Raw genomic sequence first — 19,374 nt, 5'->3', positions numbered from 1 at the left:
GGAATGGAGCAGTAGAAATAACAATGTTACCACAAAATGTCCTCTAAATATCCTATTGAAATAAAGACTGTTCATTTCCCAATGATTTCATAAATATATGCTTTAGTTGAATGAAGTAATAAGTCATCACTTCTATAATATAACACAATCTGTCAGAAACCAGTTTTAAAATGAATAACTTAATCTCCATCTTCTTCCACTTCGTAGTAGTAAAATTATTAGGTTATTGCACAATTATCACTCAGCTTTTTTATTTCAAACTGCATTAAAAAAACTAACTATAAAGGAACACTAATAATTAAGTCATCTCATTCCACGTATCCTTTTAGAGTTGATCTTCCACCCATTTGAGCAAATTAAATGCTGTACCTTGAATTTGTTATTTCCATGTGATAATTTTTCTAGTTTTACCAGATTATGCTTACTTTTTGTAACAATTCTAACTCAGGTCCATGCAAGTATAAAAATATATCCCCAATAATCAATAATGGAATAAAAACTGAGTCCCAGACCCACTCCCTTCAGCACAGCTCAATATCTTCTCTCATATTTCTCAAGCTTAGCTCTACATGTAATAAATATTCATGCTAATTGTGACATATCAAGACCCTATTGTACCAGTGTGTCAAAGATTTCTGCCAAGAAGCCCTTAGCAAACAATTCAAATGATATATAGATTAGATAGATAGATAGATAGATAGATAGATAGATAGATAGATAGATAGATAGATAGACAGACAGATAGATAGATAGATAATATATCTAGAAGGGGAAACAAACTGGCAATCAGGAAAAGAATTCAGCAGTCAAATATCAGGTTTGGAAGGAGAAAAGGGGCGAGTAAAAGAATTGGGTATGTATAAGAAGATTTTTTTAGAACTCCTCCCTTCCTTCCTTCCTTCCTTCCTTCCTTCCTTCCTTCCTTCCTTCCTTCCTTCCTTCCTTCCTTCCTTCCTTCCTCTCTCTCTCTCTCTCTCTTTCTTTCTTTCTTTCTCTCTTTCTTTCTTTCTTTCTTTCTTTCTTTCTGAGATGCTTCTGCTCAAGGCTAGCACTCTATCACTTAAACCACAGCACCACTTCTGGCCATTTCTGTTTATGTGGTACTGAGGAATCCAACCCAGGGCTTCATGAATGCTAGGCAAGCACTCTACCACTAAGCCACATTCTCAGCCCAAGAAGATACTTTTAAGGTTATGGAATGTGGCTCAAGTGGTAAGAATGTTTTCCTAGCAAGTTAAGGCCCTACATTGAAACACCAATAATGCTTTAAAAAACATTTATTTTAAAAGTGCTTTTAATAAAAAAGAAAAACGATGATTATGATACTAATTCTTCAAACACTGAGGACCTGGCTGATACAGAGCTCTTGTTAAAAGGTGGTACACTTTCTGATATGCAAATAAGTATTGATAAAAGAACTCTTCTGTATTAAGGACTATAGCTTTTGAACAAATACTTCTGTATTTACTGAAATCAATTTTTTGATTTAAGAAACATGTTATCAGTTACTCTTTTATTATTTATTTTAAAATATTTTGGACATGGTATTTTACATATAATTCTAAATACAAAGAGAAATTTAAAACATAATGTACAGAGGAACCCTATAGGAACATATGAAATACTGAAGGACAATAATCATTTTTTTTTTTTTTGGCCAGTCCTGGGACTTGGACTCAGGGCCTGAGCACTGTCCCTGGCTTCTTTTTGCTCAAGGCTAGCACTCTGCCACTTGAGTCACAGTGCCACTTCTGCCATTTTCTGTATATGTGGTGCTGGGGAATTGAACCCAGGGCCTCATGTATACGGGGCAAGCACTCTTGCCATGAGGCCCTATCCCCAGCCCACACAATAATAATTTTGGGCCGAAATAATTTTTCTTAAACTGAGTATGAAGAGCCAGCAGGATATGAAAAAGTAGAGAAATTGGATAAAAAAAATTGGATAAAAACAATCCAAGTAAAGATGGAGATACAGTAGCATGTTTGTAGGCTGTACAAACCAATGTAGAAGGAGAATGTGGTGATATTTAACAACAGTAACAGTGGTGGGTCCTGTGACTATACAGGAAATGATAAACAGGTTACCTTGGGTGCACAGGTTATCTTCCCAGATTGGGAACTTAAAGATGGCACTCGAAAAACAAGGTTGGGCTTCCTGAATTGATAGGGCTTGCAAGCAGAAATTAAAGTTGGCATTACATTAGGAGCTCAGTTCTTGATCATGGGAAATTGGCAAGTTTTGCATTTGACATATGTAGAGCAAGAGAAGACAGGAAGAGCAACTGGCATGTTACTAGATGAAACCAGGAGTGAGGCAACAATGGCCCAGATTCAACTGGTAACTGTGGAAACAGAAGGGAAGAGAGCACATCCAAGAAAATTTTCAGAGAAGAATGATTAAGTATAATGTTAAATGAGGTAGATGAAAAGTGGCTAAAATCATAGTCTTTTAGGTTCAAAATCTTCTGGGTCAAGAAAATGAAGATGACATTGGTAATTGTGAAAAAGTTTGGAAAAGAAAAGAAATGTGGGTTTGAAATATCATAGACATAATGTTCATCAAGTCTTAGGAAATAAAAAATGTGCAATCAGCTTTTACTTACCCAACCTCTCTTGTAATAAGATAAATAATATAAAAAATTAGAACTAGGTACTAGTGGCTCACTCCAGTAATCCTAGCTACTCAGGAGGCTGAGATGAGAGGGTTGAGATTTAAAATCATCCTGAGAAGAGCCATCTTCAATTAACCAACAACATGTCAAGCTGGAGATATGGATCAAGCAGTAGAATGGTAGTCACAAGCCTAGGGAGAGCTCAAAACATGCACCTCCCCCCCCCCCCCACACTCCTATGGCCCATGCCTGCAATCCTAGATTTGGAGGAGTAATAAAAGGAGTACGGTTCAAGACCAAACTAGGAAAACTGTTCACAAGACCCATTGGAACTAATAGCTGGGCATGGTAGTGGGTGCTTGTCATCCCAATTCCATAGGAAGCTGAGATGGTGCAGATTGCAGTTCTAGGCCAGTGTGGGGAGAAAAGTTTAAGAAACCTCATCTCAACAGAAAAGGCTAGGCATAGTGGCAAATACCTGCCCTCCGGGTGTGAAGTGTTAACAGGAGGACCCTGGTCCAGGCCCATATAGGCAAGGAAAAACACCCTACCTCAAAAATAACCAGAGCAAAAAGGGACTGAAACCAGGGCTCAAGCTCAAGCTGAAGAGCTCAGGGCCAATACTCGGGCCCAGAGTTCAAGCCCATCAACCAACAACAACAAAAAAACATACAAACCAAAAAAAAAAAAAACAAAACACCTCTAGAGATATAAACTACTAGGAGATATAAACCTTTCTGGCCCCTCTGAAGCTTTATTCGACACAGTATACCCATAGGTAACCACTATCCTTACTTCCGGCACCACAAATACACTTTGTCCTTTTTCAAACTTCCTATAAATGGAATTAGAGTATATACTTTGAGGGTTAGGTTTATTTATGCAGGTTATATATCTGTGAGCTTCATCCATGTCATAGAGAATAACAGTAGTTTAATCTTTTTCAATTCTATACACAGTATTTCACTGTAAAAGTATATCTAAAATAATTTATTAATCAGTGATAGGTTGTTTCCAGTTTGGGGCTATTAAAAAATGTTGCTTTCTTTTGTGTACATGTGTACCTTGAAATATATATGTGAGCAATTTCTTTCACTTACAGTCAAATTACTGAGCAATATGATATATATGTTAAGCTTTATTAGTTACTAATAAATGAATTTATAAAATTCTAGCTATTTTGCATGTTAACCAAAGTTTATGGTATGACATTGTACCTTTATTACCCTTCCCTAAGGAAATGTAATATTTCCCTTCAGTAACTAATGTAGCCATCAAATCAGATATTAGCAATACCAACAGAAATCATGCATATTGTTATAGTTCATTACATTGTTGGATAATTACTAAGTATTGTTTGCCCTCATCATTATGAAAACATTACTAACTAGGAGGCTGATAGATCTTTGTATTTCTTATATTCATTTGAAAACATGTAACAGTTCAGATGTATTAATACCTTGACAAATGTAATTCAATATAATTTTCCCTATAATTTTACATTATCTTACTAATTTAATGATATTATTCTTAGGATTTAGAATTTACCAGGTTAGCATCCACATCCCCCCAAAAGGGCAAACATTTAAAGACTCCTACTAAGAAGGCTTAAAATCTCAATAAAGCTGCTCATATACTTTCAATGGCTAAATCTGGTCATCAACAGAGCCTTATTATTCTAGGATCCTCCCCAAGCATCTACTAATTTTATTATAATTTTCACATTTGTATGTTATAATGTTATTTTAAAATTCAACGTTTACATGTTTTATCCATGATAATTCTCTTATAGGAAAATTCCTGTCAATACTAAAAATCATAAATTGACTATACATAAACAAGTGTCCACTTAGGATTAATGGCCATAAAACAAAACAGCATCTAAGACCAAAGAAAACGGCTGAAAGAACAACAAAATGGAGAAAGTGATTATCAGTGGCAGTTCTGTCTTCCAACTTAGGCCCTGCCCTGAGCTCTGCCTTGTTTAATTATTAAAGCAGAAGCTTCTCAGCAAGACCAGTCTAGACTTGATGATTCCCAAGTTCAATCCTGCTGACAGACTCTGTCCATTTCTTTCTATATTTGCTATTATTACCCAGGACAAAGTCTGAATGCTAATTATGGATTAACTTCATTAAAAGTAAAATGAAGTTTTTCCAGTACTGACTTCTTGGCTCCAAAGTACACTTTTTCTACCTTATTTGGCTGTAACAATTTTAAATGTTATTGTGAAAGATACTCTTATTATTTGTGTTTGTGTTTGTGCCAGTACTGGGGCTTAAACTCAGGGACTTCATTCTACCTTAGCTTTTTCCACCTGAACAATGCCTGCATTTCCTGCTTTTTTCCTGATTAATTGGAGTTCAAGAGTCTTACAGATTTTTCTGCCAGGGCTACCTTAGAGCCATGATCCTCAGATCTCAGGCTTTTGAAAAACTACGATTGCAGGCATGACCCACTGGTTCTCAGCTTTAATATTATTTGATAAAATATGCCAATAGAATAAATACCTTAGGCAATTAATATATTTTATAAATTTCAACATTAAGATTATTTAATATTTTAAAGATATAAAAGTTCAGGATTTTGAGATCATAAAAATGTATTTTATATTCAGTGTTGGGGTTTATCCACAGCTTTGAATAACAAAGAAATAGTTTATACACGATGTCCACAGCAGCCTTATTCACAATAACCAAAAAGTGGAAGCAAACCAAGTATCCAACAGATGACTGGATAGACACAATGTGGCACCTACACACAACTGAATATTACTCAGTATTAAAAAACAAAGAAGTGTTAATAGATGTTACAAAATAGATGGACTGTGAATACATTCTGTTCAGTGTAATAGCCATTACTAAAGGATAACTATTGTACACTTCTGTTTATATTAGGCACCTACAGTTGTGAAATTCATGAAGAGAATGTAGAAGATAGTTGCTAGAGACTGGATTCCAGGACAAATGAAGTTATTGTTTTATAGATAGCGATTAAGCTAAGAAAGAAGAAAAATCTGGACATGGGTGAAATGTTGACTGCACAACACCAAACTTACTTAAAGCTACCAAAGCTGTATGCAAAATATATGCTTTACATAGCAAAGCATACAACCATTATACAATAAAACGTGAGTCAAAAATTAAATTTTGCAAGAGATATTCTAAAGAAAAGATGTTCTTGGAATTCTATTTCTATATTAACTTGATAAGCTGTTTAAAACTATACATCAAAGAAAAGGATTCATAGTTGGTACTTGCTTGTTTTGAGTTCTGGGTAACTGACTTTAAGACAAATCAACAATAATCTTGGGTAGCTGACTCCTGTTCAAATTACACCTTTAAATTCAAGGAAGTGTTTGGACTAAACCAGGCTGGGTGGGAAGCTGTGATTGTGAAATGAGGACTAACATCGATGGCTGGCATGCTACCCAGGACTGACTGGACCATTCTGTTTGTCATATAATATATCTGTAACAAGACAGAACAGAAGCATTTGTCTTGCATGTGAGAAATCCCCAACTACATGCAAATTAGCCTGCCTGCAGAACTCTTTAAGTCTTCTGCATCTCAGGAAGACAAATGAGCTTCCACAGGGGGGAAGCATTCATTCTCTCTGACCTACAGCCTGCAGTAATGTGCTCTATAAGGAGGCCCATTACAAATGAGATGGGCATCCTCTGCATGTGCCCTAGGAGAGGCTCTTAAGGGATCCTTTACCTCACTCTAGAGATTGTGGCTGGTCTCTTTGTTGTGCAGTCTCCTTCCGACTCTTCAATACGGATTTGCCGAAGTAGTGTGTGTGTGTGTGTGTGTGTGTGTGTGTGTGTGTGTGAGAGAGAGAGAGAGAGAGACCTTCATTAAGGTGATCTTCTAAGAAACTTGGCCAGAGTAGCCATATCACTATCTTCCCTTTGCTCAGTTCACACCAGCATTGAGTATTTTCAGAAAAAGAATCAAGTCTTTAGTTAAAAAGAATTTTTAAAAGAAAAAAATTACTTCTGACCTAACAGTCAGAAAAAAACTTTGTAAAGGCCTCTGAGAGTTAAAAACTAAAGTGGCATCAAACAATCTGGTCAAACCTCTTAGCAAACTTCAAGGGATTGTCTGTTGTTACATGCAAATATGTATCAAGTAGAAAGGGAAAGCTTTTTCTTTTAATGCAATAACCCATTTACATATAGTGTACTCCAGTGAAGTTTAAGGACAGTAATTAAGAAGATAATTTCTAAACATGTCATAAAGAATAAAATGACACTTACTGTTGACTGTGTTTGTGCCACGTATTCACCCTCCATTTTATTCAGACGTACATTTGTGTCCTGAAGCAGTTCTTGAATATTCTCAGTGTGTCGTTTTTGAAGCTCAAACTTTTCCTTTTCCATTTCTGCTACAGCATTGTGGAGCTACACAATGAAATCAATGAAATCAAGCTACACAATACTATCAAATAGTATTTTGCAATTCAGAAAGAAAATCTCTAATATCCCTATTTATATCTACATGGTAAAGTGAACAACAAAAACATAAAGTCCACAAGTAAACATTAAGTAAAGATACATAAAACATGATTAGTTTTGGGATTTACTTTGGCTAGCATGCACAACGCCCTGGGTACAATCCCATACTGTAAAAGACCATGATTGAGAAACAATATTTTTATCTTTGCTTTCTTGAAGGTTTTAGTGGATGAGACAATATCACAGGAAATTATCTGCCGTAATATAAATAGCAAGTAAATCAGACAGCCAATCTAATACCTCCATTAAACATTAATAACAGTCTGGAATCAGAAAAATAAAAACAAGTATTGTACTACTGATTAGGAATATTACCTACTATTCATTTTATTAAACATAGAATTTCATATGACATTAATGTTAAAAATGTTCTCCCTTATCCAGACCCCAAATCAGAAACTACTTTTAGCCATCCTATCCTCTATACAAACACAAACTCAAAGGTTGTATTTATAAATCAAACAGGATGAGTACGATAACTGAGAGGTACTGTGTATTAGGTGGGTTACTAATATGAGTCTTTATTGATAAAAAAATAGTATATATACACTGTTAAATGGAAATATTCATATAAACAAAGGTAAAGAAGACAAGGACAAATACAGAAGGTCCAGAAGAGGTTCAGTGGACAGCTTCTGAAGAGGATTGAGTCTTGGCATTGTAGGGAGCTCCTTCATTTTATCTTAATGGGAATGGACTCTAGCCCCAACTTCCTAAATCACTCACTAGGGGGTAAGAGCAAGAGACCAGACCAGTCTCAATGATGAATTTGAGTAACTATCCATAAATGAAGCTGGGACAAGAACCTAATACAGGCAGTGTGAAGTCTTACTTTACTGGAAAAAAAAAAAGACAAGTGTGAGAACCAAAGGCAGAGACATGACAACACTGATTATCTGACAAGGATGGCTCAGTCATATCCGTAGAGCAGACCTTGTTTTAGACTTTTATATAGTTCCCCAAATCTGATAAAATTCATATTTTTGCAGAAATGTCTGAAATGTACATTTTTAAGTCAGCGTCATCTTGGGTATTCAAAAGTCAGTCTTTTAACTTGTAGAGGACCATCACCAGCCACAGGACCAACATCTGCATTCCTTCATATGCACCTAATTATGACATCTCCACAAGGGATGCTGTTCACATCAAAAACAAATTTCTACTACAAATCCTAGTCTTTATTATGCTAAAATTTCAAGAAAGAAAATAACTCAAATACTAAATTGAAACTGTTATTTTCCTTAAAATCTATTGGCTGTGAAAAAAACTCCAGAATATTAGTAGAAGATCTAAGTCAAAAGTTTGTTTTCTAGTCATGCATATATAGCTCACACTTATAATGCTTGATATTCAAGAGGCTGAGATGTGGAGGACTAAGGTTTAAGGCCAGCAAGGACAGAGGAATTCACTAGATTCCATCTCCCAAATAATCAGCCAAAAACAAGGCTGGAGGCATTGTTCAGGTGGTAGAGTACTAGATTATCAAGCATAAACTCTGAATTCAACGCCCCCCCCCCCAAAAAAGTATGCTTTATAAGTGAAAACTATTTTATACAACACAGATTTCTGGAAGAAAATACATCAAAACATAAAAGGTACTTATTTCTACTCTAAATGTTTACAAGGCTTTAAAAATGCTTTTCAGTATATTCTATTAAATTATTTCTATAGATTATCTCTATAGTTAAATGTATTTGTCTGAAGCATGTACATTTGTAGTTTGAGTACTATTTTAGGAAGCTCACCTTTTTCTCCCAATCATTATTCAGAGACTCTGCACTTTGTTCACATATCTTTTTGAGCTCTGTAATCTGGTTTTCTTTAGTCTCTCTGATAACTTGGCAGTCACGTATAAGGGCCTGAACTGTCAAAAATGATGAAACCACAGAAGAGTTCAATCATATAAAATACAGCACAATAGTTAAGAACTGTAATTAATTTCTCATAAGTCTTCTCAATTCTAACAGCTTCTTGTTTTTTTGCTATTTCCTCATCATGTGCATCCTTGACTGAATGTGCCCTTACTTTCCCTCTAGAAAGTTTGAAGACTGTAATAAGCCTCAAGTATCCTTCCCCTCTAATGGCTTCTCTGTCATTTTAACAGGGAAAAATGCAGTAATAGTTTTCCAGTCCAAAAATCATTCTAAAAGTTTTCCTTTCCTAAAGGAAAAAAGCCAAACAGCTCTAAGGGAAATAGCTAGTCATGATCCAACTATTCCCTACCCACAGCTCTTGGCTTTTCAATATCTTAAACCTGTAGTGCAAACATACCAGCTTATCTACAGATTACCGAGGATGTGTTCTTTTACATACAATTTCCCAATTATGATGACCAACCTTTCTGGGATGTCCTCCTTCCCTTGAAAAGTCCTGTTCATCCCTGGGTCTCAGGCCAAGTGTCACTTAGGAACCTTTCACAACCAGGTTCCTCCCCACCATGGACAGAGAAACTCTCCTTTATTTCCATGAAACGATGAGTATTTCTCCACTGTCCCTTAAGATACCATACTTTGTTTGTCTATTTATTTTTTTAAGAAGAGAATTTTCACTGAAGAAAAAGATATCTCAACTTCTGTTTTATCTACAGGGTGGCTACCCAGGCACTATCATAGAAGGTATGTGCTGATGAAGAAAGGGACCCATCATTTCTACCTGCTGCTGTTGCTCCTAGATACTTCAGAATCACTTTCAAGGTTTATGTTACTGAAACAGAAATCGGTTTTAAACTAAACGTTTCTCACATAAATCATTTATAATTCTATCTTCTTTCCTAAAATTAAATTGTCACTGATCTAGGCAAAGTTCTAATTTATTTGTCACCTAGATAATAAAATAAATACAGCTATACTTTACTCCAAGGTAGCAATTTTTTAAGTGACTGAATAAATTTGTGTTCAATTCTTTTGAGACTGTAGAATTTTCAGAAATATTTTCCTTTTTAATGAATGTGTAAATGCAGTGCAAACATACCAGCTTATCTACAGATTACCGAAAATGTGTTCTTTTACATACAATTTCCCAAATATGATGACCAATCTTTCTGGGATGTCCTCCTTCCCTTGAAAAGTCCTGTTCATCCCTGGGTCTCAGGCTAAGTGTCACTTAAGAACCTTTCACAACCAGGTTCCTCCCACCATGGAAAACTTTTCTAAAATTTTTCATCAATTGCACTACTATCACCACTATGCACACACACATATATACACACATCACCCACCACATGGAAGTCCACATGAATTTCATCCATTTATGGAAACTTACAAATTTCACATACATTAAGATAAAATAAAAATATTATTAAAAGATTTATGTAACCATACATCACCTTTTTTTTCAAGCTTTCTTATAGTATCCTCAGTTTCATTTTGTTTTTTTCTGTATAAAGTTTTCAATTCTTCTATTTCATTATTTTTTCTTTCTAAAATCTGCAAATTAACATAAAATTAACATAAATTCTGAAAATTAACATAAAATGTCAGGTTAAGTATAGAACATAACAAGCACGCATGCATGCACACACACACAGATCTTACAGGAAACAAGTAACATCTAACATACCTTGCCCATTTCTATTAGCTAGAGGCATTAGCAGTGGTTGACTACAAGATTGTATTTATTTTCAAATCTTTAAAAAATAATAATCTATGCTATATTCAATAATAAATAAATATCTATAGGGAAAAAGAAAAGTGTTAAATATAGTAGAACAACTTAAAATATGTTCTATGTTTTGAATTTTCACCTATCCATTTTAAGGAGAGTATAAATAATAAATTAGGTTGTTCCCTTAAATAAAACTCAGAAATTAAACTGTCATAAAATGGCAGAGAGAAGCCATCAGAAACTTGACATGTTGGGACAGTATAATTTGCTCCACTACACTGGAATAGAAAATCTCCAGGTGAGTGCATCTCTGAGTCCTCCTGCACCTTGGTGCACACGACAAGAATTCCCAGGTACATGCGAAGATGACAGGTAATAGGCTCCCTTACATTTAGCTCTGCTACTGTGAGTTAGAAAAAAAGAGCTCAAAATGTGTCAAAATTGCATAAGTTTAATGTCATCAATTTATATTGCACCAGAGGTTTTTAACTTTAATCATGTAATATATTTAATTATTATTTTATATTTAAAAATATATTTCCAAAATCACAGAAATGCAAAATGCAGGAACATTAGCACACAAAGCAAACAATGCTAGAAGTAAAAGTTTACTAAGAGCAAAAGGTCATATGTGCCTTTAATATTTGAATAGGAGAGAAAAATGAAAAGCATTAAATACTTTAAACTTTCTAACATGCAACCAGTGATTTCCTTCTTTGAAGATGAGTTAAATACTAATATATTTTCTGTTTTTAAGAAGCTTGAAGTTGTCATAGGGTTATGGGAAATGAAGGTGGACATTCTCACTAAAAAAGAAAGACGTTTCAGTGCATGCATAATGCAGTGACTTCAGCCTTTCAATTCTGCTGTGCTGTTCTGATCTGATTTGATGTAAGACCTCTCTTTGTAGCCCAAGCTAGCCTAGAATTCACTGTACTTCTTTCAGCCTTAGCCTTGCCAGTGCTGGCATTACAGCTGTGGAACATGCTTGACTCCACACCTCTGTCTCAGTTACTTAGTTTTTTTTTTTTTAAATTTAAATCATTGTAAAGGTTACAAGTTATTTACAGGTACAGTTATTTAAGTCAGGTAATGAGTATATTTCTTTTGAACAGGATCACCTTTTACCTCATTTTCTCCCAGTTTTTCCCTCCAACAGTATATGCAGTCTCTCTCTATTTGGATCTATGGTGGATATTTAAAATAGGCACATGAGCTGGGAGCATAATTTATGTGGCAGTGCACTTTCATAGCATAACAAGGCCTTGGGTTTAATTGCCAATGCCAAAATCAGAAAAGAACAAAACAAAAACATATCACATCACTAACATTTTAAATAATTACTAAAATAGAATACTAATTCAAGTTATATGTAACATAGCCACAAATCGATGCTTTCTGTTGAGCTGCTGTAGGAAACAAATTTTATTTGAAAATATTTCAAGATTGGAAAGCATAAATTTCAATTAGCTACTCAAAAAAATAGCCTTCATTGTCAGTTCTAGCTTTACATTGCCTAGCAGCCTACACCAAGCAGAACTAAGTCTAAGAGTTCCTTTTTTAATTAAAAAGAAAGCTAGGCACAATGGCTCACATTGGGAATTGCAGCTACTCCAGAGGCTGAGGTGGAAGGGGCACAAGTTCAAGACTAGTCTGGGAAACATAATGGTGATCCTGTCTCAAATTAATTAACTGACTTAAAAGGAAAATTATGAGAAAACTGAAAGGCTATTAGGATGAAACAAACTATTTACCACTGACATGTTTCAAATTTCATAAAAGGTAATGATAGAATAAAGATTAAAAAGCAATAAGAAGTGACTCACATCTAGCTACTGAGAATTGCAGATGGAAGCCAGCCCATACTGACAAATCTGTGAGACACTATTTCCAATTAAACAGAAAAAAAAAAAGCTACACTGGAGGTACGGCTCCAGTATTGGAATAGCAGCTATGGGCAAAAACAAAACAAAACAAACAAAACAAACAGCTAAGTGAGAATGTAAGGCCTGAGTTCAAGTCCAGGTACCCTCCTCTAAAAAGCTATGAGAAACTAAGTCCTGAAATAATGGTTGAAGAACTAATACACAATGTAAAGGAGTGAAATAACAGTTTTGTGAATGAAGCTTACAAATCAACTTTTGCTATTATGTTACCCTATCAAATCTCGCTAATAATATGTACTATCATAAAGGACATAAATAAGTGAACAGATAAATATACAAATGCATGGATCATCAAAAGACATAGAATACTTGAAATACTCAATAATGGAAATAAATTATATATATATATATATATATATATATATATCTTACCTTCTGAACATCAGCATCATGTTTCTGTTGTAGCTTAAGCTTTTCTTCATGGAATTTTGCTTCCATCATTTTTGTTTTCATGTCCAACTTTAAGGGAAAAAAATTAAATATCTTGTTAATTTACTCTTCCTCTTGGGAAAAAATTACAGAATTAGGGCTGGGAATATGGCCTAGTGGCAAGAGTGCTTGCCTCATATACATGAAGCCCTGGGTTCAATTCCCCAGCACCACATATATAGAAAACAGCCAGGAGTGGCGCTGTGGCTCAAGTGACAGAGTGCTAGCCTTGAGCAAAAAGAAGCCAGGGACAGTGCTCAAGCCCTGAGTCCAAAGCCCAGGACTGGCAAAAATAAATAAGTAAATACAGAATTATATTAAAATAAAACTCCTAGGATCAAGCATAGTGATACATGCCTGTAATCACAACTCAACTGGAGGCATAGATAGGAAGACTGAGGTCCAAGACCAATCTGGGCAAAAGCAAGAGATCTTACTGAAAAATAAACTAAAATAAGCCACATCCCCAGCAAAGGGGGCTGAGGATGTGATTCAAATCTTCGAGTGCTTGCCTACAAGCACAAGGCCCTGAAGTCAAATCCCAATACCAGTAAGAATTTTTAAATAACATTTTCTATAAAAGAAATGTTTATCTTGATAAGCCACAGGCTTAACAATAACTTTATATATGCCAATCTACTGACTATATTCTTTCATTAGATTCTAAAGTGATTAAAAATCTTCAAACTAAATTCCACTTGGTTAGCAAAATTGACAATATACTAACTACAGATTCTCCAGTTATCCCCTTCCTCCTTGTGCCCTCATTCAGAAAGCCACTTCACATCAGTATTCTGCTCTTACATTTAAATCCACACAGTTTTCTAGAATTTATTACTTTTCATTTTAGTAGTTCTTTCCCATCCTTTTTCTCTTTGTTCACATATACATGCACATTTCAAAACAATTTAAGAATGAATTTAAGAATGAATATCCATAAAATGGCAAACTACTGACAAATACATAACTACATAACTATTTCATCAGCTTTTCAGTTCTCTTTCTTGGCATCATAAACCTAGCTCCCTCAAGCCATTCCTTAACTATTTCATCAGCTTTTCAGTTCTCTTTCTTGGCATCATAAACCTAGCTCCCTCAAGCCATTCCTTAACACCTCCTGCCCTCCCCAACTAACCCTATGTGCAACAATGTTCTGAGCAAAATCAGCACATACGTGATCGATGCTATATGGTAATGCATGTACCCTCAAAATTTAAAAAGAAAACAGTAATTAAAGGTTTCAAGAAGAGCAGCATAAAATTTATTCTCTTGAATGCAAAAGTATTTGGCCACCTGATACATTACATTACATTACACCTGTAATCCTAGCTACTCTGGAGGCTGAGATCTGAGGATCATGATTCCAAGCCACCCCAGACAGCAAATTCCATGAGATTCTTATCTCCAATAAACTACTCCGAAAAAGCCACAAGTGGTGCTGTGTCTCAAGTGGTAGAGTGCTAGCCATGAGCAAAATCAACTCAGGGACTACACTCAGGCCAAGTTCAAGCCCCAGGACTGACGTTTAAAAAATGTGCATTGGAGATTGACAGATCTCATTTCTAACTCTATTTCTGATTAACTACTAACATCAAGTATTAACTGTTATGATTTTGGGCATCACTACCACTCTATCTACTGTAAGAGATAAGAAGTTCGCAAAAAGAAACATTCTGAATGTTCCTCTTCTCTGTGCCTAACTCATAATACTTCGTCTTTACAAATGGGGACTGGGTGATCTAACTCTATGAGAACATCTTTCACAAAATCAATACTGAGGTATATTAACAAAAAATAAAGCCAGTCATGATGTCCTACACCTATAATCTATTACTCAGGAGGCAGATGCAGGAGGACTACATGTTTGAAGCAAAGCCAGGCAACTGACCTCAAAAACAAAATCCAAACAGGCTTAAATAGGAGAACACCTGCTTAACATAAATGAGGCTTTGGGTTCAATCTTCTTGTTCAATTAAAAAAAAAACAAAAGGGCTGGGGATATAGCCTAGTGGCAAGAGTGCCTGCCTCGGATACACGAGGCCCTAGGTTCGATTCCCCAGCACCACATATACAGAAAACGGCCAGAAGCGGCGCTGTGGCTCAAGTGGCAGAGTGCTAGCCTTGAGCGGGAAGAAGCCAGGGACAGTGCTCAGGCCCTGAGTCCAAGGCCCAGGACTGGCCAAAAAAAAAAAAAAACAAAAAATAAAGAATTAGTTGACCAGGTATTTAGGACATAATTCATTGACAGATTTCTCTATACTATCTTCATACTTCTGAGGATTAACCTTAAATTCCATGTAGCTGTCTTCCATACCCTGACCATCCCATTGGGGCAAAGAGAGAGAAAGAAAGAAAAAGGGAGAGATGGAGACAGAGAGACTAGGTACTAGTTTCAAAATCACTTAAAGTTAGAAACATCAGGCCTCTTTATTCCTAAAACCTTCACTGTGTACTTCCGTAGAAGGGCATTTCCATAACCAACAGAGTTATCAAAATCAGTATGTTAAATTAATAATATATCACCCAACGAAAACTTTAGGGATTGTCACAATAACGCCATTAAGAGCTTTTGTTTTATCATGAGTTGTCGTGTGTGTGCATGTATGTGTGTGTGTGTGTGTGTGTGTGTGTGTGTGTGTGTGACCATGGAGTTTGAACTCAGGGTCTGGGTGCTATCCCTGAGCTCTTCTGCTCAAGGTTAGCACTCTTCTATGTTAAGCCGCATATGTACACTAACAGGTATATAAGTACATAGTTAATAAAAATGAACTTTAAAATTTAGAAAAATAAAAACTAAGCCCTTGTGGCTCAAGTAGTTGAGTGCTAATCTTGAGCAAAAAGAAGACAGGGACAGTGCTCAGGCCCCGAGTTCAAGCCCCAGGACAGGCAAAAAAAAAAAAAAAAAAAAAAGCAAAAACCTAAGCCTTATGACACATTCTTTAACAGAGTGAGCTACCAGGCTAAGCAGAGAGACCCCACATAAAATAGGGTGTGAATGCAATAATAATATTCAGGGTGTATATGTAAACAGGAAAGTAAGTAAATGGAGTTTGGAAGAGATGGGGAAGAATGATGAAAGGGGTGACATTGACTGAGATGCACTGCACTCATGAACTGGCATTTTGAGTTGAAACTCCTTTGTACAACTACTTAAGGAGAAAAGTGAATGTTGTCATACTCCATTACTACACCCACCATTGTTCTAATGATCCTTTTCAGTCATCTCACATTAGAGAGTTTAGTTAGGTACTGAAAATATCCACCTAAGTGATTTGCCTCATGAAAAATATGGAGAATTGGTTGGGATCAATAGAAAGAGGAAATTCTCACCCAATCTGACCAAATTTCTAGGCTTTATGACCAGAGGATCCACTCAGACAGTTACCTAAAGCCCAGGGTTAAACAACTCACTGTTAGTAAAAGAAGTTCAAATCAGGAGTTCAGCATAATTTCACAGTAACAGGCATATACACAGACATCCTATGGAAATCACTTTGCTAAAATAAAGAAACTGAATTCACTTTTTACATGGCTTTCCCACAAGCTGTTTTTATTTTTATTTTTTAATTTTTTTATTGTCAAACTGATGTACAGAGAGGTTAGAGTTTCATATGTTAGGCAATGGATACATTTCTTGAACTGTTTGCTACCTCCTCCCTCATTCTCCCCCTCCCCATCCCCCTTTCTCTCTCCCCCTCATGAGTTGTTCAGTTGGTTTACACCAAACAGTTTTGCAAGTATTGCTTTTGTAGTCCTTTGTCATTTTATCCTGTGTCTCTTGATTTTGGTATTCCCTTTCAGTTTCCTAGTTCTAATACCAGTATACACTGTTTCCAATGTACTCAGATAAGATAGTGATAGTGCAGGTACAACCACAGGAAGGGGATACAAGAGGATCATCAACAATAGAAGCTACAGTTTCACATGGCATGTTGAAAGTAATTACAACAGTGATAAAACAGTCATTTCCATAACACGGAGTTCTTTTCACTTAGCATCATCTTGTGTGTTCATAAGGGCATAGCTATTGGGCGCTTGTGATTCTCTGTTGTGACTAGCCTAAACCTGTGCTAATTATTCCCTATGAGGGAGACCATAGAGTCCATGTGTCTTTGGGTCTGGCTCACTTCACTTAGTATAATTTTTTCCAAGTCCTTCCATTTCCTTACAAATGGGGCAATGTCATTATTTCTGATAGAGGCATAAAATTCCATTGTGTATATGTACCACATTTTCCTGATCCATTAGTCTACTGAGGGGCATCTGGGTTGGTTCCATATTTTAGCTATGACAAATTGTGCTGCAATGAGCATTGTTGTGCTGGTAGCTTTAGTGTGTTCTTGTTTGTGGTCTTTTGGGTAGATGCCCAAAAGTGGGGCTGCTGGGTCATAGGGGAGCTCAATGCTTAGCCTTCTGAGGAATCTCCATACCGCTTTCCAGTGTGGCTGAACCAGGTTACATTCCCACCAATAATGAAGTAGAGTTCCCTTTTGGCCACATCCCCTCCAACATTTATTATTGTTAGTTTTCTTGATATAGGACATTCTTACTGGGGTGAGATGGAATCTCAATGTTGTTTTGATTTGCATCAAACTGCAGAGCTTCTGCAGGGCAAAGGACATAGCTCACAAGATAAACAGAGAGCCCACAGATTGGGAAAAGATCTTTACCGGCCATATAATGGACAAAGGCCTCATATCTAAAATATATGCAGAATGAAAAAAATTAAATTCCTCCAAAACAAAACCACAAAGAACCAATAGCCCCCTCAACAAGTGGGCAAAAGACTTAAAAAGGGACTTCTCTGATGAGGAAATTAGAATGGTCAAGAGACATACGAAAAAGTGCTCTTCATCACTTGCCACAAGCTGTTTTTAAAGAGCTTCTGAAGTCTCTGCTTAAAACTTTAAAACTTGTTTACACAATCCATTAAGCAGTGTTTGAAGTATTTACGTCAAAAAAATAGTTCAGAGTTTGAACATTACTGCAAAGCAAATAAAGCCGATGAATATGTTCACTTATTTAATACAGAAGTCTTCTTGGATACAAAGATTTCCCTTATAGTATAAGTAGTTAACTTTAGAGACAATTACCAATGTCATTGTTTATTTCACTCAAGATTTACATATTTTCAAATGTTCACTAAGCTATTTAACATTACTCCAACAGAGGTCAGAACATCTAATTTCTTATAAAAATGCTATTTTTATTATTCACTGTTATATGCAAATTTTTAACATTTGATATCAAAACTAATAGAATGCTGCATATTATTTTTTAAATTTAATTTTATTGCCAAGGTAATGTACAGAGGAGTCACAGTTACATATGTAAGGCAATGAGTACATTTCTTGTCAAACTCATTACCTCATCCTTCATTTTTCTCCTACCTTCCCTTCTGCCCAATCCCTCCCCTCCCCCTAGTTGAACAATTAATTTCCAACATATTGTCTTGTGAGAACTGCTGCGACATTGGTTCTCCTTTTATCCTTTGTCTCACCATTTTGATATTTCCCTTCTCTTCCCTAATTCAGATAATGTACAATACCCAGGGTACCAAAATCAAATACAGTGACAATAGGGGCTAAACCATAGGGAAGAAAAAAGCAATAATTTCCCATAGTACACTAAAAATAACAGTGAAAAACTTCTTTCCACATCTTGGAGTTCATTTCGCTTAGCATCATCTTATTTGATCATATGTACATAGCTATTGAGTTATTGTGATCCTCTGCTAGGACTACCCTAGACATATACTAATTATTACCAATGAGAGAATATATAGAGTCTATGTTTCTTTGAGTCCAGCTCACTTCATTTAATATTATTTTTTCCAAGTCTTTCCATTTCCTTATGAATGTAGCAATGTCATTCTTTCTGACTGAAGCCTAGAATTCCGCTGTGTATATATACCACATTTTCTTGATCCATTCATCTACTGAAGGGCATCTGGGTTGGTTCTATATTCCAGCTATGGTAAATAGTACTGCAATGAACATGGTTGTGCTGGTAGCTTTAGTATGGTCTTCTTTGTAATCCTTTGGGTAAATGCCCAAAAGTGGGGTTGCTGGGTCATAGGGAAGCTTTACGTTTAGTCTTTTTGAGAAACCTCCATACTGCTTTCCAGAATGGTTGAACAAGTTTACACTCCCACCAACGGAAGTAGAGTTTCCCTTTGGCCACATCCCCGCCAGAATCCTTTATTAGTTTTCTTGATAATGGCCATTCTTATTGGCGTGAGGTGGAATCGCAATGTTGTTTTG

At 35.9% G+C, this 19,374-nt stretch overlaps 1 protein-coding gene across 1 annotated transcript in view; it reads right to left on the bottom strand.

The window, feature by feature from the left end:
* Positions 1 to 19,374, bottom strand: part of Cep112 (centrosomal protein 112) — a 330,810-nt gene that overhangs the window by 243,307 nt on the left and 68,129 nt on the right. The window contains exons 9-12 of the mRNA XM_048367299.1: positions 13,055 to 13,141; positions 10,459 to 10,558; positions 8,879 to 8,997; positions 6,876 to 7,019 (exon numbers count right to left, since the gene is read on the bottom strand). Of these exons, the coding sequence (XP_048223256.1) occupies positions 6,876 to 7,019; positions 8,879 to 8,997; positions 10,459 to 10,558; positions 13,055 to 13,141 (450 nt within the window). The remainder of the gene's footprint in view (positions 1 to 6,875; positions 7,020 to 8,878; positions 8,998 to 10,458; positions 10,559 to 13,054; positions 13,142 to 19,374) is intronic.

This window comes from Perognathus longimembris, chromosome 17 (genome assembly GCF_023159225.1).
Source record: "Perognathus longimembris pacificus isolate PPM17 chromosome 17, ASM2315922v1, whole genome shotgun sequence".
In the NCBI taxonomy this organism is placed as follows: Eukaryota; Metazoa; Chordata; class Mammalia; order Rodentia; family Heteromyidae; genus Perognathus; species Perognathus longimembris.
The sequence above is the reverse complement of the archived record's forward strand: the minus strand, read 5'-3'. Positions and strand labels throughout refer to the sequence as shown.